A 21,398-nucleotide genomic window follows, 5' to 3' on the forward strand; every position below is an offset into this window, starting at 1 on the left:
TGACATCTAGATTTTTTTTTTTTTCCCCATGATCTGCCTTCTCTTCTCTCTCTCTGCCATGTACTGGTACCGCACAAACAAACTGTATCTTGCCGAGAGAACACTATGGACTCACTTTAAGTCTCATACTATGTTTCATTCTGGATGGAATTATTATTCCTTTAGAACACTGCAGATTTTAAAGTGAGGTCCATAGAAGGCAACTCACATAAACAAAAATAAATAGTGCCATTTCTCTTTCTTGTTCAAGGGGTAAGTGGTGATAGTGCAAGATTATGGCATTAACTCACAAGTTCATTAGCCACTTTTACCTGGGATTAAAATTCCATCATACATGTTAGTGGCCCAGATGCCTAACTATCTGGCTACTACCTATTTGTGAATAAATGTATTGAATACTATTAAATTATTATATAAATGAACCAGCAACTGAAAAGGCCTTTTCATATGTCACATAGCTTCTTATATGACAGTGGAATAAGTCAGTGTTGAAGTTTGAAGCACATGTTGAATCTCTGCTTATAACATATTGCTGTTTAAAATTAGTTGTAAAGGACCTAGACTACAGCTCTACAAACGCATTGTCTCAACCAGCTCCCTGAGATGTCCACCTGTGATGCGTTGCTGTATATGCTGGCTGCTTGTTGGCTGCTTTTCCTTCACTATACAGTCCAACTCATCAATTTAATAATCAAGAAATATTACAATATCTGTTTGGCGAAGAAATTCATAAATAGGAACAATTTATATTTATTTTCTAAACTAATTTCAAGCATTTGAGCATCTACAATCTAGTAATCTACGCTAAAAGTTGCTACTTTGAGGAATCTAAATGTGAAATTAAGGCTACATCCACACTGATCAGTTTAAGTTTTAAAAGTCTGTTTTCAGTTTCCTACTGTCATTGTTTCCAAAGTTTTGGGGTGGAGGAAAATGCTGTTTCAGTGGTGATGAGAGATGTAAACGTATCAAAATCAATGCATTCTCAAACAGAAGTGTGTTAGGGTGGATGTGGCCTAAGATGAGATGGGACTTTATATTTTTGGTTATTCATACATGGGCATACTTTATATTTGTCTTCAAAGATAATTTTAAGCACTTAAGCATGAGCTTTTAGATGAACGGTTATGAGATAATTTGAAACAAATTCAGTTAAAGTTGTAGACTATTAGAGTAAGTGGGAGTTATAAGTGGGAGTTTCTGTATAAAATAATAAATATAGAATAAGTAATATTAGCATTTAATTGATTGTATGTTTAATAATTGAATGTTGATTAAAGTTATAGGCATAGATAATGAATAGCAAACCTTTTTTACGATGATGAATGACACTATTTAGACTGTGTAATGTGCAAGGAAATAAAAACGTTGACGACATGCAAGCAGGCTGTACCTTTAGTGTTAACAAGCTGGAGCAACGACTTCTTCCAGTGACTATGTACTCATGGAAAGTGTTTAAGTACCCCAGCTTTTAAAAGCATTTTTAAGTGGACCCAAACTATTGAACCCCACTGTGTGTATGTGCATCTCCTGAATTTTGTGATTTCAAATCAAAGAACAGCTATTTACACTGGCACAGTGTTGGGGCAATTGCTGCCAGGCAGCAATGCATTTAGAAAGTGTTTGAAAAACATTTGCATAACTCTTACAAGCAATCACTTTCATAAGTCAACAAATAGATAGCATTATTGTTAAGATGACAGTGCTTGAATAAGAGTTGTCCAATTTTGTTTTGAAGCTATTACAAGCCAAATACATCTATTGGTTTCTTTCAACCTTATCTCATCTTTTATCCCTTCTTGCTCACCTCATTCTCTCATCTTGCCTTTCATATCCTTTCTTTTTTACTCTCTTCAGTCCATCATCAATTCCTATCTCATTTCAGCTTTAGCTCTGACAGTTCAGATAAGACCCTTTTGTCAAGAAATTACAGGACATTTTGGTTCAGACTGAGACAGATATTTTTCTTTCTGTTGATAATTTTTATCATATCTTTTAACATATGCGGTAGATACTTTTTAAATTGCTGCTAATCACAGAGTTTTTATTTATTTTATTTAATTATTTCGGTAACACTTTACATTAAGGTTCTATTCGTAAACTCCAATTTACTTATTGTAAAGTGTTGAAAAATCTAATTAAAATGTCATTATATCTCCAATTTAAGCACCTTTGAAAATTCAACATTTATATATTTTTGTTTAATTGATTTGCATCTGACAGTTTGCTCAGTGGCCCAATCTCTTACCTCATATGTTGCTTACTTGCTCACTCATTCATGCACACACAAGTATACGCATATAGAAATACTCACTGAGGCAAGTATAGACAAAAGTACCCTTATTTGCTCACTACTTTCACTAATACAGGTTGTATTCAGCAGCAGTCTTTAGATCCAATCACCTTCCCCTATCTGTCCTCTGGCAACCCTTTTCTGTCTTTCTGATCCCTTCACTCACTCTTTTTTTCCCCCATGCATCTTTCCCTCTACACTTACTGTCTTCTTTTTAATGCCCCTTTCATCTTTCTTCATATTATCTATGGCAAGTGTTTTGGTTTTAATATCTCAGTATCATCGTCTGTTGCTGGGGGCATGGAGGAGTGTGCTTAAACTGACAGTTTGAATGGTGCACACCCTTCTTCTGATTGATCTCTACATTACATTTTCTGTCAAAACCAGTGCTTGAAGTGGACTGATATCAGTGCTGTTACTCCTTCCCTGAGAATTTCTCCATCCACCCAGAGGTGAGGTGCCCATTAGCGTTTCTCCTTCTGGGTGACAGTACCGCCATTTAAGAATAGCTGCGGTATGCTGCTAGTACTGTGGCGTCTTTTTTTCATCATTGCAGGTACTGCGTACCGGTGGCTACCGGCTCACAGATTTGGGCAAGCTACTCAAAACATTTAGCTAGCTAAGCTACCAACTACTTGACAGAAAAATTATTTAAATTAGCTAAGCTAAAAGCTACACTTCAGAGAAAGTAGCAAGTCACACTATTAGCCACACACCAAAAGAAGCTTTCTACATTTAAGCTGCTTTATTTTTTATTTTTTTTCAACCATATGCATAGAGCATACTGTCATAGTGTCTAAAATGATTATTCACATGAAGTTCATCAAAGTCATGGTACATTATAGTGCAATACAGTATACAAGTATACAGTATGGTGCAATATAAAATGTATATGCATATAAAAAAATAATTTACAAACATGTAACTCATATTTACAGTTGTGCTCAATAGTTTGCATACCCTTGGAGAATTGGTCATATATGAACCATTTTTAAAGAAAACATGAGTGAGCAGACATAACACATTTCTTTTATTTCTTATGGGATTCATATTCAACTGTAGGTTATAACAGAATGGCACAATCATAAAACAAAACATGGCAACAAAGAAAAAAATGAAATGACCCCTGTTCAAAAGTCTGCATACCCTTAGTTCTTAATACTGTGTATTGCCCCCTTTAGCATCAATGATAGCATGCAGTCTTTTGTAATAGTTGTCTAGGAGGCCCCAAATTCTTGCAGGTGGTATAGCTGCCCATTCGACTTGGCAAAATGCCTCCAGGTCATGCAGTCTTTGGTCGTCTTGCATGAACCGCACGTTTGAGATCTCCCCATAGTGGCTCGATGATATTAAGGTCAGGAGACTGTGGTGGCCACTCCAGAACCTTCACCTTTTTCTGCTGTAACCACTGGAGGGTCAACTTGGCCTTGTGCTTAGGGTCATTGTCGTGCTGGAAATTCCAAGTGCGTCCCATGTGCAGCTTTCGTGCAGAAGAATGCAAATAGTCTGCCAGTATTTTCTGATAACATGCTGCATTCATCTTGCCATCAGTTTTCACCCACCTCACACACCCCCAAAACATCAGTGAGCCACCAACATGCTTCACAGTGGGGATGGTATTCTTTTCACTATAGGCCTTGTTGACACCTCTCCAAACATAGCGCTTATGGTTGTGACCATAAAGCTCTATTCTGGTCTCGTCACTCCAAATTACAGTGTGCCAGAAGCTGTGAGGTGTGTCTAGGTGTTGTCGGGCATATTGTAACCGGGCTTTTTTGTGGCATTGGCGCAGTAAAGGCTTCTTTCTGGCAACTCGACCATGCAGCTCATTTTTGTTCAAGTATTGTCATATTGTGCTCCTTGAAACAACCACACAGTCTTTTTCCAGAGCAGCCTGTATTTCTCCTGAGGTTACCTGTGGGTTTTTCTTTGGATCCCGAACAATTGTTCTGGCAGTTGTGGCTGAAATCTTTCTTGGTCTACCTGACCTTGGCTTGGTATCAAGAGATCCCCGAATTTTCCACTTCTTAATAAGTGATTGAACAGTACTGACTGGCATTTTCAAGGCTTTGGATATCTTTTTATATCCTTTTCCATCTTTATATAGTTCCATTACCTTGTTACGCAGGTCTTTTGACAGTTCTTTTCTGCTCCCCATGGCTCAGTATCTAGCCTGCTCAGTGCATCCACGTGAGAGCTAACAAACTCACTGACTATTTATACACAGACACTAATTGCAATTTAAAAAGCCACAGGTGTGGGAAATTAACCTTTAATTGCCATTTAAACCTGTGTGTGTCACCTTGTGTGTCTGTAACAAGGCCAAACATTCAAGGGTATGTAAACTTTTGATCAGGGCCATTTGGCTGATTTCTGTTATCATTATGATTTAAAAAGGAGCCAAACAACTATGTGGTAATAAATGGCTTCATATGATCACTATCCTTAAATAAAAGACAGTTTTTTTTGCATGATCAGTCATATTTTCAAAATCAATGCCAAAATTTCACAATTTCTGCCAGGGTATGCAAACTTTTGAGCACAACTGTATACATTCTACCTATACTAACCCATGTGTTCAATATGCAAAATCACAATTTTTACATTTTATTTTTCATACTTGTACTAACCTACTACCTGTACAAACTCATACCTCTTTGCACATAGTTTCATTTGCAAATTCCTGTACAACATTTCTACGTACATATGCTATACATCTTATCCTGTAATTTTGTGTGTAGCTATTGTATTTCTGTTTGTAATGAAAGTTTATGTTCAGAGGCTTAATTCCTTGTGTGTGAGCACATCTGGGCAATAACACTCCATTATATGATAGTATCAGATGGTAATACCTTGGTACTTTGATATACAACTACAATATTTATGTACAATTCTGTATTTAAAGGGTGCTTCAGAGTACTTCAAAGAATACCTTGGTACTACTACAGTACTTTAAAATATGGTTGCCATATTTATAAACTATTGTATTTACTTGGGGCCTTAAGGAAATTCAAAGAATACCATGGTACTACCATGGTACTTCGATATATGATTACCTTATTCGTATAACATTGTATTTACACGGTGCTTCCTGGTAATGGTACATGTCCAAAAAATGGTAATGCTTTGGCACTTTTTTAAGATACGTTTCATGTAGGCTACTCTTTTGGTTGTAAAATATCTTTACCTGCAGTAGTCATTCACAAGCTGCACACGTGTGGAACTTAATAAGACCTTCTTCATCACTGGCAAACGATATGACGCATTTGTAGGTTTGGTTTTCATTGATTGCAGATAAATATCCACTGCAACCAGCGTTCATTTTGTTCTCCTTGTTTTATAGTATTCTGTGACCATGTTGGTGAGTGAGAAACCACTTCAAATGATACAGTGCATACTTGTGCTGTCTGAGTGAATGCAAACCAATTTAGACCGTTTTGCTGTCCAGTGTTACCAATTCATTGTAAAGAAATGACTCAAGTGAGATTAATTTATGAATTGGACATGTCTAGTTATGGTTCAAAACCACCAACAGTAAATACTAGACACATGATAGTGACACATTCAAAGATTTATATCAATACATTAAAGCATTTTTAAAGTGTAGAATATTCCCATGAGCATTTCTCCTCTACAGGTTCTCCACAGGGCTGTATTCTTTCACTGCTGTCATTTATTCTCTGTACTGATAGATGCAAAATTCATTATCCGGATAGGCATATTATTAAATATGCAGATGACACCGTTATTTTTAGTCTCTTAAAACAGGGGGAGAGTGAACATGGACCTTTTTTTTAAAGTATTTTTTAGATTTGTGCGAAACATGTTTGTGACGAGGAGGAGGGCGGGGCCGGGCCAGGCCAGGCCATGAGGACACATGCCCGGCCCTGAATCAGGCTAAGCAGCCGGGAGGGGGATAGAGATGAGCCGGAGGCACCAGTTGGAGAGAGAGAGCAACATGCGGCCGCTGTGTGTGTGTGTCTATGTGTTTGTGTTTAAGATGATTTGAGTTCACTTATTTTATTAAAACTTACGTTGACTGTTCTGCCAGTTTCCGCTGCCTCCTTGCCCATCCCTTACCCCATTGCAAACTTTTTTAGAAATAAATGTGGGCAAAACCAAAGACGTGATAATAGATTTCAACAAAAGTGTTAGTACCTATACCAAAATTATTATTGAATGTAATGAGTTTGAGATGGTCTGTGCTTATAAACATCTCGGCACAGTTATTGATAAAAAGTTAAAGTGGGTGGAAATACAAATTTGATTGTGTTAAAGGGACAGAAGCACTTGTATTTACTTAGGAAGCTGAAGTCTTTTGATGTGGGTAAAACTGTACTTGCATTGTTTTACAGATCTTTTATTGAATCTGTCTTAACATTTACCATCATCTGTTGGTTTTTTATGGAATGAATGTTAAAAGTAGAGCGCAGTTGCAGAGAATTGTGGATTTGGGATCGGGTATTACAGGTGTAGGGCAGCTAAGTCTGTCCGCTCTATGTGAAAAGCGGGCTCTTAGGCTTTGACCATATTAAATGATTCTTCTCATATCGTTCACTCGGAATTTGAAGTCCTCCCTTCAGGTAGGCAATATAGAGTTCCTAAGTTTAGGACTGTAAGAGCTTCAAGATCATTTTAGTAAATGCTGTCCAGTTGTTAATGTTTATCTGAGGTAGGGGATAAGTAAGACATTTATATTTATATTGTTTATATAAAGGTTGAAATATGGTGCTGTACTACTTTATTATTTAAATTTTATTAGTTGTGATTTGTATCTGTTTTATTCTGTATATTGTATGTATGTAGGTGTTTGTCATCAGATGCTGCAACAGAACATATATTGGCCTCTGAAGGGACAATAAAGATTTACTAAGTTAAAGTAGCTCTAATCCACACATCCAATCTCGTTTCATTAATTGGATGCCAGGTTTGGTAACCTGGTTTCGTAATGAGACAGAAATTTGTTTCTAAAATACCAAGAATTCCTTGAGAATTGCACATACGGACTATGAGTAATTAGAAAAAGTAGGTTTTTCAGAACATTTAAAATGGCGGAAAATCTTGTTGGGCGGAAATAAGACGATGACTAACATACACAAATAGGGGCTCCACACCAGGGATGCGCACAGGGGAGTGGCTCAGTGGCCCAAGCCACTGCCCCTTTGCCCTCCTGGGCTGAGGTGCCCCTCTGGAGAAAGAAATTATATTTGCAAATATTCACTTTGCAGAAGCTTTTTATCCAAAGCGTCAAAGCGATTAAGACATGATGAAGAGTAAAACACTCTCTGCGTAATTTTTTATTGTTTATCTAAATCATAAAGTTATAATATATAAGATAAAGAATAATAAAGTGAGCCCTTATACTGTTGCTGAACTGAATGAAGCAAGCTGTTTTCTACAAATTACGGTGTATTAAAGTATACAGTGCATACATATATAAAGCCATATACTGTACTGTCAATACAGTTTATAAAAGTGATAACACTTAAGGAACCTTGTAATATAACTGCATAATGTTAAATAACACCACGTCTGCATATCAGGCAACACATTATGCTGTACATATTGTATATGTTCAAATTTTGTGTTGCACACTGTTATAGTACTACACTTTCATTAAAAAAAATTTGAGACAGAAAGAGAAAGAGTGTAAGGAAGGCTGCTAAAGGAAGTGTTTCTTTGCAAAGCTGGATTCAAAACACCAGCAAGCAAGCAGGTGAATCATGTGATGAAAATATATAGCAAAAGATCCTGCACAGTGCACACTGTGTCTCCAGGAAAGTATTTTTCCTCAAAATCATTTGCCATGGGAGGAAGTAATGTATAACTTTGTGTTTGCAAGTAAAGCATATTTTAAGTAAAACTAAAATTAATATGAGTTTACAGATAAAAAATAAAAAAAATGTAGTTATATACATTATTTTACATGAGTTGTGTATTTAGCATATTAATATATAGACAATACTATTACAGTCACAAGGCACCAGGTCAGAGAGTCAGGTACTGGTGAGGGTGAGGGGGGTGCCCTTTTTCCTCAGTTTGAGTCACTGCCTCTCAAAATGTCTGTACAAGGTCCTGCTCCACAACTTTTGTTAATTTCATATTTATTTATTTAATTAAATAGAATGGTTTTTTTTTGTTTGTTTGTTTGTTTTTCTCTGAATGTCACTAAATAATATCCCCCACAAGGTCTAACATCTATGACAGGGTTTAGGTTTTGGGCTGTGCACACTGATTGCAGTAGGAGATACTAATGCTCTTTATTTTCCCAGTCTTGTAAACCAAACCTAAAGTAGTGACCTTTTCCAGACAGATCATGTGATCACATCAGGGGAGTCACCTAAAAAGAGTTAGATGGTGATGAGTGAATGTGTCACTATAGCACCAACAGGGGCAATGCACAACTTATCTCATTAGTAATCTGATACCATTGGACAGGCTGGTTGGTTCTGGTCTTGTCCTGATCAGTCTGAGCAATATTTGACATCAAAGTAGAGTCTGCACAAGATTTATTTTTTAATCTACCTTCTCAGTTTGTTCCTTATATCTTCTTTTCCCTCCCTTCTCACTCTGTTCCCTGCATCTGCTCATTACACACCTGTTTAACAGTGGCATTCACCTCAACATGTGAATATAACATTTTCAGCCAGTCTGCAAATTCAAAATGAAAAGCTGCTGGAAAACATATCACATGCTTTTCTGGTAACAACCTGCTTTGGACAAGCTGGCTTATTTACTTTCATTATTGGGTTGACCTGATTTCAAAGCCTTTATAGGCTGTGAGCAAATAAATCATTGTAATGGAAACGCCTGTGATGCAAGCACATCCTAGTGCTGCCATGTAATGTGTTTGCTCATTCATTGTTTTTTATTGTCTTTATATATAGTGTATGTTGTGCATCTAATTGAGGATCCGGTTTTATTTCAGTTACGTTTTTTGTGTGTGATAAGAGTTTCTTGGTCTTTAAAACTAAATGTCAAATAACATCTGCTTGGTTATTGAGTTAATAGTTTATGTCCTTGAATAACATATGGTTATTAAGGGTGTTGAATTGTTTCCTGACAAACCCAAAGCAAAACAGTTTTCACTACAAAAAGATGGGGAAACTCAAAAAGACACAATCGACATCTTTTTAGTAAAGTTTTAGAAAGCAATTTCTTGTGAGTTGCTCTAACAGAAAGCATACAATTCTTATTGAAAATGAGGAACATTCATTTGGAAATTATTGAAGGAGGAAAGCACAGACTCCTGAAAAACTTGTCTTTGGGAGACAGAATGATTTTTGTCAGATGCACTATTATTTTGGGTAAACCCACTTATTTGGATATTTGTAAATGTGAGAAGAGAGCTGACAAAATGGTTTCAGGAGATTTCATCAATCTCTAACCTTTTAAAATGCAACCCATAGGTGTTGATCATCCTTCAAGAAGTGTTCTTGGCTGTGCAGTCTGCGGAGATGGCAACCGGACTCCGCCCCCTCTGGTGGGAGGCGTGGCAAACTCTGGGTCGCGCCCAACTAAGTCTTGGTGAAGTGGAGCTAGTAAGTACAGAAAATTAATTTACAAAATAAAATAAAATTGCCCAGTAATGGACCAAAGTAACTGCAAATTGATGGAATTAGTGGGGACATAATCATTACATTTGACATTAGTTTATTTCTCCTATGTCTTTCGTTCTCTATTTCCCCTTATAAATCTCTACCTTCCCATCTTTCTCCATCTCTATGTCTCCTCAAAACATTAATTTATATTTTTATCGATGCCTTTCTCCTTTACTCTCTTCTGCCTCACAGCAATTCTTTGTATTTAAACTTTTTGCATTAACCCTTCTGTTATGTTTAAAATTAATAACATCTGTCAGAAATGACCTATATAGAGTTCAATAGATTTTTAATAGATTTACAGCACTCTCATCTATAAATTTTGAACATGAAAACTGGCATAGGCTTACCTACATGTTTTCACACTGAACACAGGCTTACATAGCAACATTTTAACTGGAAAATCAGTGGTGGTACTACTGGTGTACAGTAGATATACAGAAATCCTTAGCTTTACTGTAAAGATTTACACTACTTAAAATAAGCTGATACTTAGATTACTTAAAAATTTGATTTTTCAAAGAAAACAGAATCATGGTTTATATTTAGCAAAATTACAACCATAGGAATATTGCAAAAAGAGCATTTTGCAATTGAACTAGAAATGCGTGCGTGCGTGCTTGTAAGAGAGAAAGAGTTAGAGAGATAGTGACACTCTTCACTCAAGAGAAGCTCACAGCTGCATTGAAAACCAGCAGTATTCCCCCCCGGGTCAGATTTGACCCGAGCATAGGCGAAAAGTTTGATAGTCCATAAATATAAACAAATATTGTAAAAGTTTTTTTAACACATTAATTTAGTCAATGAGGATTACCTGGTCAAAATGACCTGACCATAACAAGAGGGTTAACTTTCCCCTGTTGGTTCTCTGCGCTTGTCAGTCAGTATGAGATGAATGGGAGTCATCTTGCCAGTTATCTTTCATTCAGCAGTGTCACTGTGATAAAATATGTGCTTGAGCACATCCAAGCCTAGGAGCATGAAAGATTACAGAACACTGCCCCACCTTACATGCCCCAACCTGTGTGTAAATTTGTGCATTAGACAGGTGATGTGCTTACTGAAGAAATAAAAACCTTGCGGATCCTGCAGTTCTTTGGCACTTAACTGCTTGTGTGTTTGTATGTGTATGTCAATGCATGAATTATACTCTAAACACCAAGCTTGAAGTCTTGGCTAGAGATAGAGTGAATACTTTTCTATTTTGGGCCAAGCATGTCATGTCAAGTCACTGAGTAAAGAGAAAAATAACCGGAGGATGACAGAGGACTCAAGAAAAACATTAAAACTGAAGTTTACATGCAGTATTTTTCAAGTGAGATTTAGTTTTCTAAAGATGATGGAACATATTTCCTAGAACTGTAGCTATGGTAATTATTGCCGTTTATTTTCTAAGCAACAATATATATTATTATTCAAATGTCTTTGCACAAAATAAGTAACAAAAACTTTACAAATGTAGCTTGCAGGCCTGATGATGAATTATGAAATTATTCATAATTTACTCACCCTTGTGTCATTTCAAACATGTATGACATTTTAATTCTGAACACAAAAGGAGATTAAATAAAACCATCTTTTCAATACAATGGCAGTGGGTAATGCCTCGCTTTAAAGCTTAAAAAGGACCCCAAAATAACATTGATGTAGTCCATTTGATTTGTGTGTCATATTCCAAGTCTTCTAAAAGGCATACAACAACCTACAATTTAAGTCATTTTGCAGTTAAAAACTTGACATCCATTGCACGTTCATGCATGAGTGTTTATAAGAAGCTCATTCACTTTAAACTTTAAAGTGAGGCACTTTATGGGTTTGAGTGACCTGAGGGTAAGTAAATAATGACAGAATTTACAGTTTTGGGTCAACTATTCCTTTAAAAAACATTTGGTCATGGAAACATAATATACCAGTATATATATTTTTTACCAATGCTCAGCGCTTAAGAATTTTATTAGCTAGAAATTGCTCTTCTCAAATGCAATCTCAAAAAAAAATGTTTTTATATTTTTATTTAAACATCCTAATCATGAACGACTGGAAAAGTCCTGGAAATTATTTGGTCAAAAATAGTGGGAACCCTGAAAATAGAAGTTTTTCTTAGATACTGCTGTTGTTTATGTTCCCTGTCTGGATGTTCTTTTACAGGAGGGATGCAGGTTTGTTTATTTATTTAATGTTATTGTTCTAATTTCATAAAAATGTCACAATGGCACAAAAATAGTTTCAAATCCAAACAACTCAGCACAATTCAGGATTCAGTGCCATTCGGTCTGTTGCTGCTGTTGATTTTTCCTTATCGTTGAGTGTGATTGGGTGAACTGATGAAATCATCTACTTTCTGTTAAATCGATGAGGCCCCTGGAGCAGAGGAGGTCTCCCAAAGCCATCAGATGGCTTTATTCCTCATTAAAGTTTTTCCTCTTGACTAGGGCTAGATTCTTGGCTCCAGCTCACACTGGCAACAGCTCTTATATTCTTCTTCTCTTAGGACTGATATGTGATCTTGTGTTTCTGAAGTAATCTGCCATTCCTTCAAAATGTTGGGTCAATTGGGCATTTATGAAAGTAAAGTTGTCCACTAAATGCTATTTATGAAATCATTATTTATCCATGAGATTAAAAAAAAAAACTCTCTTTCCTCTGACTCATTCTCTCTTTCCCTGCCACTCCCGCTTGTCCCTTTGGTAACATGACCTGGGTGACTTATTCACAACAGGAACTAGACTTTAGATCTCATATAGAAATAAATGAGCATATGTTAGAGCTGTTCTCCATGGTACGTCATCTCCTGAGAAGCAGTCAAGCTGCTGTAATGCTGTTTGCACACATAAACCCATCTTTATAGAATAAATGTTTAGCTTTCTGACAGTCACTGTAATACTGTGTGGATTTTGTTTATTGGATGCTCTTATGTAGAATACATCTGTGACACATCTGCCTACATTTCCATACTGTAGTTGTTGCGTAATGACTGTACTGAAGTAATGTGGATGTTGTGTTCCTAATAATGTGGTTTGCAGCTCTTTAACCAACTCCTGTTGTTTGCATACAAGCACAGACTGTGATTTTTTTTTTTTAAGGCTTATTATCAGATTTCTAGTTTTATTCAGCCTAACCACATGCCGTTTTTTTTTAAGTCTTGAAGTGGGATTTTCTTTCTTTTTCTTTTTTTTTTTTTTTGAGGAAATGTGAATTGACTATTGCGTGAGCATGCATGATTTAGCTAATTTTATTTAGTTCCCACAGAATGCTACAGGATTTTATCATGACAACTCAAAGAACTAGTTAGAATCCATTAATTCTCAAAATTGATAATAAAATATATAAATAACATTCATTCATGCTCATTTTGGAGTATAACGTATGTGCTCTCATTGGAGTACTACAGAGCAACTGTGCATGTCGTTATATTTTGGCAAAACACAACATTGGAGTGCAGAATCAGTATTCAGTTACATATTGTGTGCCACTGTCGGTGTGGTCATATACATATAAAATTACATAAAAATAAATTACAAATACAAATGAAACTGATTTTAAACTTAATTAGTCTCGTGGAGAGAGTATTAAACCAAGTGCTTCAATTAAAGATTAATCTCATGTGGAAGATTTGTGTTGTGATTTTGTTAAAGGTGGATGTGTCATAAAATACAGCTGAAAACAGTGCCCGCACATCTAATCCAGCTGGCATAATCAAGCTTGAAAGGTCCTAATAGCCAGCTCTCAAGGCTCTGTTAGTAATAAACGAGCACAAACTCATTCATCTCTTCAGATACTGCCGTTTTCAGCACCTCATTTTGATTGTAACCCAAGATAATTCATGTGATTCAGCTATTATGGACTGTATTTTCAAAGCCTTATGATTAGTAAAAATGGGAATGTCATTCAGAAATCCAGGAGTGTAGAAGCAAGATGAAAGTTCAAATGTGATAGATTTTGTAATCAGATGGGAATGGATACATATTACCCATTTCTATATTGACTGTACCGTGCATATGCTGTACATGTCATATCTCGTTTCACTTACACTATATGGTCAAAAGTTTTTGGACTACCCAGTATCAGTTCAAGGATGGGCAAGAGGCGGCAGGAACCAGCTGAACAGTAAACATACATTTTTAATATCAAACTTAACTTAAAACAAACATAAACACAGACACATGTAATGTGGAACGAATGCGTCTCTCTTGAACTGGCACCTCTTTATCTCGCTCTCCCGCTGATCAGCTGAATGGCTACGGCTATGCCCTCCTCCTTCTCACAACCCCCTTCGAATGAACAGTTTGCCTTGGCCCCTTAAAGGAATGGTTCACCCAAAATGAAAATTCACTCATCATTTACTCACCCTCATGCCATCTCAAACTCGCATGACTTACTTTCTTCTGTGGAACACAAAGATTTTTTTAAAGAATGTATGAGGTGTTTTTTTTTGTTTTGTTTTTTCCTTACAATGTAAGTCAATGGGGACCAAAATTTCAAGCTCCAAAAAAGATATAAAAGCAGCATAAAGGTAATTCATACGACTCGAGCGGTTTAATCCATGCCTTTTAAAGCAATAAGATCGTTTGGGTGAGATACAGACCAAAATGTAACTCATTATTAACTATAAATCTTGGCATCCATAATCTCCTTGGCACGTTCATGAGGGAAGCTTGTTCACACTTCTTTATGCTTAATGCATGTGCAGAGCTCTGTACGCAAACTAGACACAGTGTTGCCAGGTTTGCGGTGTTTTGCATTTCACTTAGACTAGTGTAAACAGCTAGGTAATTCTGCAGATTTTTGTTCAGTTTTTACCATAAGAGTACAACACACCTTGTGGGTCAAGTTTTTTACGATACTTTTAAAATGTACATTTGTCCTCACAAGGTTGACGGGAAACACAAACACACTAAAAAAATAATTGATGTGCAACGATCCAAAATTAAGTACCTGGCATTCACGTGCAGCGTCAAAGCATTTCCCTCTTGAAGCCTGCACTGTGTTCCAATCGGGCCAGATGTCAAGTTTAAAGTTAATAAGGACATACTGTACATTTTAATATGTTTTTCACCCAAAGCGATCGTATCACTTCAGAAAACAAGGATTAAACCGTGCGAGTCTTATGGATTACTTTTTATGTTGCCTTTATTTCCTTTTTGGAGCTTGAAAGTTTTGAACCCCATTGACTTGCATGGTATGGACAAAAACACCTCTTCAAAAGGTGAAAACTATTTTGTTTGTGTTCCGCAGAAGAAAGAAAGTCATACAAGTTTGGGATGGCATGAATTATGATGGAGAACTATTCCTTTATTTCCATTGAAGATAATGCCATGGCAGACAATGATATTCTAAAGAATTGTTGTCTTCCAACTTTGTGGTAACAGTTTGGGGAGTGCCCTTTTCTAGTCCAGCATGACAATGCCCCTGTGTGTGCCCAATGCAAGTTTAAAAAAATTATTTTCTCAATCTGGTGTGTAAGAAATTGATTGTGTTGCACAAAGTCCAGACCTGAACCACATTGATCAGCTTTGGGATGAATTGGAACACTGACTGCGAGCCAGGCACCATTGCCCAACATCAGTGCCCGACCTCACTGATGCTTGAGTCTGAATTGGAGCAAATCGCTGCAGCAATATTCCAACATCAAGTGAAAAGCCTTCCTGGAAGAATCAAAGCTGCTAGGAAGGACCAGCTCCCTATTAATGCCAGTGGTTTTTCAATTACAGTGCATTCATAAAGTATTCAGGCCCCTTAATTTATTTTATTTTTTTTCACATTGTTATGTTAAAGCCTTGTGCTAAAATGCTTTATACATTTTTTCACATCAATCTACACTCCATACCCCATAATGACAAAGCAAAAAACAGATTTTAGATAACTTTGCAAATTTATTCAAAAGAAAAATTGAAATATCACATTGACTTAAGTATTCAGACCCTTAACTCAGTACTTAGTTGAGGCATTTTGGGCAGCGATTACGGCCTCAAGTCTTTTTGGGTATGATGCAACAAGCTTTGCACACCTGGATTTGGGGATTTTCTGCTATTCTTTTCTGCAGATCCTCTAAAGCTCTGTCAGGTTGGATGGGGACTGTCAGTGGACAGTTTCAGGTCTCTCTTGATATGTTCGATTGGGTTGAAGTCCGGGCTCTGGCTGGGCCAATCAAGGACATTCACAGAGTTGTTCCTAAGCCACTCTTCTGTTGTCTTGGCTGTGTGCTTAGGGTCACTGTCCTGTTGAAAGGTGAACCTTCAGCCCAGTCTGAGGTTCTGAGCGCTCTGGACAAGGTTTTCATTAAAGATGCACTCAGTGATTCCTGAGAAACACTGTTGATATTCGAACTCAACTGCCAAAACAAACACACCCTTCTTAATCCCTTCAGTGCTCCTTTGGATGCTCCGCCCCCTCCAAACAGACAAGCAAGCACAAAAACAGCATACAAAACACAGCAACTAGAACTAGCGAGAGTTAGTTGTTTAGTTTGATTTTACAGTAACACATACAAAACCAGTGACTGAAGAGGGTGCTACCAAACGTGTATAAAACCCTTTACAAATGTTGTGCAGACAAATACCATTAGACGATTAGAGCGAACAACAACACAGCAAGTAATGTAAATAACGTTAGCTATGTAGTGGGTTAGCAAACTGTTGCAACAGTAAGTTGCTGCTGCTAAAATAACTTGCAGAGAAGACGAGACAGTTTTACACACACCAGCTCCAGACACTCACAGCTCTCCTGCTACTAAATCTAACATCACAACAACAGCATATATGGGTTCTGTGAAACATAGCAAAATTTATGTTACCCACCTATCGAGAAGAAAAAGAGCAACTTCAGCATCCGTCTTCATGCCTTTTACCTCTTGGAGGTCTCTCCACCGCTGAAAAGCCTCGCCGATGTTGACGCAGCTCCTAGCCCTCGACTTATCATAATCCTTCTTTTTTTAGTTTATATTCGTCTGACCTTTTTCTCTTGGTCTGTTTCTCAGTCATTTGTCCTACTTGGAGTTTAGAAAGTTTGCATCAGCCAGATTTGCCATCGCTCTTCTAATGAATTTCCCTCTCGTTCTACCTCCACCCCCCATCCTGTGCACACGCAAGGACCACCCCCGTTTCTGATTGGCTGGAGTAGTGTTGTGTGGATCGGTCTGATCCACTTTGTTTTTGTCCCATTTACAGAGCCAGGGCTGTGTACAAATACTAGATTTTCTTTTCAGCCCACCCACAGAATGGACAGCTAGCAGACTGTGAGGTGGTATTTGCAGAATTTGACAAAAAGTGTGTTGGATTAGAATTACTGAGTGCACCTTTAAGGATATCTCTGTATTTTGCTGTGTTCAGCTTTCCTTCAACCCTAGCCAGTCTCCTAGTCCCTGCCGCTGAAGAACACCCCCACAGCATGATGCTACCACCACCATTCTTCACCGTTGGGATGGTATTGCGCAGGTGATGAGTGGTGCCTGGTTTCCTCCAGACATGACACTTGGAATTGAGACCAAACAGTTCAATCTTCATTTCATCAGACCAGACAGTCTTGTTTCTCAGAGTCTGACAATCCTTAAGGTGCTTTTTCCAAGCGGGCTTTCCTGCAAGTTTCTCCCTTCTCCACACATGATCTCTGGAGCTCAACCAGAGTGACCATCGGGTTCTTGGTCACCTCTCTTACCAAGTCCCTTCTCCCCCGATTGCTCAGTTTGGCCGGGTGGCCTGTTCTAGGAAGAGAACTGGTTGTTCCAAATTTCTTCCAATTCGGAATTATGGAGGCCACTGTGCTCTAGGGAACCTTCGATGCAGCCGAATCTTTTTTTATTTGTAGCCTTACCCAGATCTGTGCCTCGATACAATCCTGTCTCTGAGCTCTGCAGGCAGTTCCTTTGACCTCATAGCTTGGTTTTTGCTCTGATATACATTTTCATCTGTGAGACCTTATGTAGACAGGCGTGTGCCTTTCCAAATCATGTCCAATCAATTGAATTTGCCACAGGTGGACTCCAATCAAAGTGTAGAAAAATCTCAAAGATGATGCAGAGAAATTGAATGCACCTGAGCTAAATTTCAAGTGCCATAGCAAAGGGTCTAAATACTTATGTCAATGTGATATTTCAGTTTTTCCTTTTAATAAATTTACAAAGTTATCAAAAATCTTGTTTTTGCTTTGTCATTATGGGGTATGGAGTGTAGATTGATGTGAAAAAAATAATAATTTAAAGCATTTTATTTAGCATAAGAATGCAACATAACAAAATGTGAAAAAAATGAAGGGGTCTAAATACTTAATGAATGCACTGTAAATGACCAACAGGATAATATGTTTGTAGTGGTTGGGTGTCCACAAACTTTTGTCCACATAGTGTATATGCACATGCTAAATGGTCTTTGTGTGTATTCCAGGCTGTGCGGTCCTTTCAAGTTGCAGTGCACCTTTATCCATCCCAGTTTGCCCTCTGGGAAGAGGACTTAAACTGGGCTTTACAACTCCAGGAGCAGAAACGAGCCATCCGCCAAAGAGCCACACAGGAAGATGAAGCCCGGCGGCTCATTGTGGAAGCTCCTGAGCTGAAGAGAGATTATAATTTTGAAAGTGATGAAGTAATTGAGGCCTGCTCAGCCATGGCTGAGAGACAGAAACAATACGAGGACTTAAAGAAAACGGCAGTTGTTGTGAATGCACAGGGAGTGGCCAAGGAGGTGGTTGTCGAGGATGACAACAGACCCACTTCCTCATCACAAAGTGTTTTGGTGAAGGCACGAGGACTCTGAGAGAAATAGATATGTTTTTGTCTCTTCTGTGTATATTGTTTAGAGTATGTAAATACTGTTGATTTGATCCTCCAACGTTCTGATTGGCTTTCTTATAGTGTATAATACATTTAAAGTTGCCAGTGAATTTGTAGTGTGCTGTTTTTTGTTTTGAAGTGGGATTTTCTTTTTCTTTTTTCATTTTTTTTTTTTTTTGCAGAAGATGATGATAATGGAAAAAGTGTTTAGTAAATTATATTTAGTTCCCGTAGAGTACTGCAGGATAACATTTTGTCATAATAGCTCAAAGAACTAGTAAGCAGCCATTAATTTGGTTCAGATGTGAAATAAATCGAGTTTTTGTCCCTCTTCTGTGTGTATTGTTTAGCGTTAATGTGTTTGGACTGTTTGGATTGATACTTTGTTCCTCTTCTGTGTGTATTGTTTAGCGTTATTGTGTTTGGATTGATACTCCAGGTTTCTGATTAGCTTTAGTGTAGTGTTTAAAACAGTTACTGTTGGTGGTGAGCTTATATTGTGAGTACCAGATAAAAATGCTTACTGTGTGGACCATTTTCACTCAAACAGAGCATAAATTCCTTCCTTTTACTGATGCATCAACTGCTGTTCCATTTAAATACAGATTGCCTTTTAAGTTCCCACAAAAGCAGAACAATCCCCTCTTAATGTACGCTTCTGATTAGGAATGTCATAATTCGCAGTCAGCTTCGTTGCAGTTCTGTTTTAAATATCAACCTCCTCTGGGAACTGGAGCGGTATTAAAGCAGTATGAAACTCTGCTCTGCCAATACCGAGCGGGAAAAGCAAACTACTGTATACACCCACACACAACATAAACAGAATTGGATCACTTTTGCTCTGTTACCTAGCAGGGTTGTCTGTGTTGGGATAGTGAAACTAGTAAGAGATAAAGAGAATTTTAATGCAGTAATTGGGTTAGGCTAGGAGCTGAAGAGCATGCAGCAGCGGAGAGAGGTCATGCAGACCACATAGAGAAGTTATTTAGCCTATGCAGTAGTGAGAGATAGAATAAATTGACTATTTGTCATTGTAGAGATATATGATGGACATAGAAAGCAGACTGCCTCTAAGTTGCTTAGTTGTCCATAAAAATAAATGTTTACTACACTGTCTTCGTCTGAGGATTGGATCTATCATTTGGATCAATAGTCAATCAGAATTGCTCCAGGGTGACAGCACCACTGTGGGAAATATCTAAAATTTTAAGCTCCAGGCTTCTGTAAAAATTGCAGAATTCATACTGTCCTCTGGACTGCTTTTACACGATTGTTTTTAATTTGTCACACAGGGTTATATACAAAAACAAGGTGTGTTGCACCTTGTTTTTGTATATTACCCTGTGTGAAAAATTAAAAACAGAATTACTTATTTGTTAACGCTAGTCTAGAAACTACTCAATTTATCATTTTTGTGTGGTTGGTATATTTTTGGAAGAAGATCGATTAGATTGCTTCAGAAGATGTGGATTAAATCACTGGAGTCGTATGAGTTACTTTTATGCTGCTTTTACATGCTTTTTGGAGCTTCAAAGTTTTGGTCACCATTCACTTGCATTTTGGACTGTTGTCACCCAAAACCGATTAGATCGCTTTATAAGACATTAATTAATCCACTGTTATATGTATATGATTTACTTTTAATATAGCCTTTATGTGCTTTTTGGAGCTTCAAAGGCCTGGCCACCATTAACTTACATTGTATGGTCTTACAGAGCTGAAATATCCTTCTAAAAATAATTATTTGTGTTCTGCAGAAGAAAGTAAGTCACACACCTGGGATGGCATGAGTATTTATTTTTAATAAATATATTCTGAATATGAAATACATAACAAAAAATATTAAAAAATATTCATTACTACTAGCCTTAATCTCTCTCTCCTGCATGTATGCACACACTGCGTGGACACGTTTGGACTAAAGATCACCTTATGCGGGCTAATTATTTTTATTTGTTTCAAACCTTGGTGTACTCACAGAGAGTGCATGCACAGACCATGTTCATCTGGACCTAATAAAGTCCTGAATATATATATATATTATACTGATTAGACTTTTTCCCCCACATATATCCAGGGCCTTCTGACACCTCTTTTAGCCAGGGAAGCCATCCTCAGTAAAACAGAAGGGAGCATCCATTCATTGCTCTTGCCTCTTTAGCTGTAAGGAGCCATATGAAACCAAACATTGTCACTAAGTAAGGCCTAAATAAATGTATAGATAATTTAATTTGAATTACAGATCCGCTTCCAACCCAGTTGCTAGATACGATGAATGAATCGTATCTAACATTCATTCAATGATGACTTGGAAACAACTGAGAAATATACTTCTTACCCCTATCATTTTTCCTTGTATCTGGAATAACCGTCATTATATATACTGCAGTTGTTAAAAGGTCTTCATTGACAGAAGGCTACATCACCAATGTTCAGTTAGGGAAAGAAATGTGTGTTGCAGTGGTTTAACAAGAATAAGTGAAGTCCCGGAAATTGACGGTGATAAACCCTTTGGTCTTTGGTTTTATAAAAAAATTAATAATAAAAAAAAAGATCAAAACAAAGTTGTTTCATAGGCATTCACATCTGCATTGATACTTTCCAGTTGTGTGCACAGGCTGCCAGCTTAGTGATTCATGTCTCTAATGGTTCTTAATAGGCATTTGTGGGACTAGGTGGAAGCTACCAGCATCCTTCTGTCTCCCTCAATTGTTTTGCTAATTGTTTCTTTATTTGCATA

The 21,398-nt window shown here is 37.3% G+C and overlaps 1 protein-coding gene across 2 annotated transcripts in view; it reads left to right on the top strand.

The window, feature by feature from the left end:
- The window catches only part of LOC127435009 (tetratricopeptide repeat protein 33-like), a 39,437-nt gene extending 19,665 nt beyond the window's left edge, over positions 1-19,772 (top strand). For both annotated transcript variants that reach the window (XM_051688106.1, XM_051688115.1), the window contains exons 4-5: positions 9,703-9,834; positions 18,273-19,772. In XM_051688106.1, coding sequence (XP_051544066.1) covers positions 9,703-9,834; positions 18,273-18,641 — 501 coding nt within the window. In that variant the 3' untranslated portion in view covers positions 18,642-19,772. The remainder of the gene's footprint in view (positions 1-9,702; positions 9,835-18,272) is intronic.
- The last annotated feature ends 1,626 nt before the right edge of the window (positions 19,773-21,398 follow it).

The sequence above is a fragment of the Myxocyprinus asiaticus genome, chromosome 4 (genome assembly GCF_019703515.2).
Source record: "Myxocyprinus asiaticus isolate MX2 ecotype Aquarium Trade chromosome 4, UBuf_Myxa_2, whole genome shotgun sequence".
NCBI lineage: Eukaryota > Metazoa > Chordata > Actinopteri > Cypriniformes > Catostomidae > Myxocyprinus > Myxocyprinus asiaticus.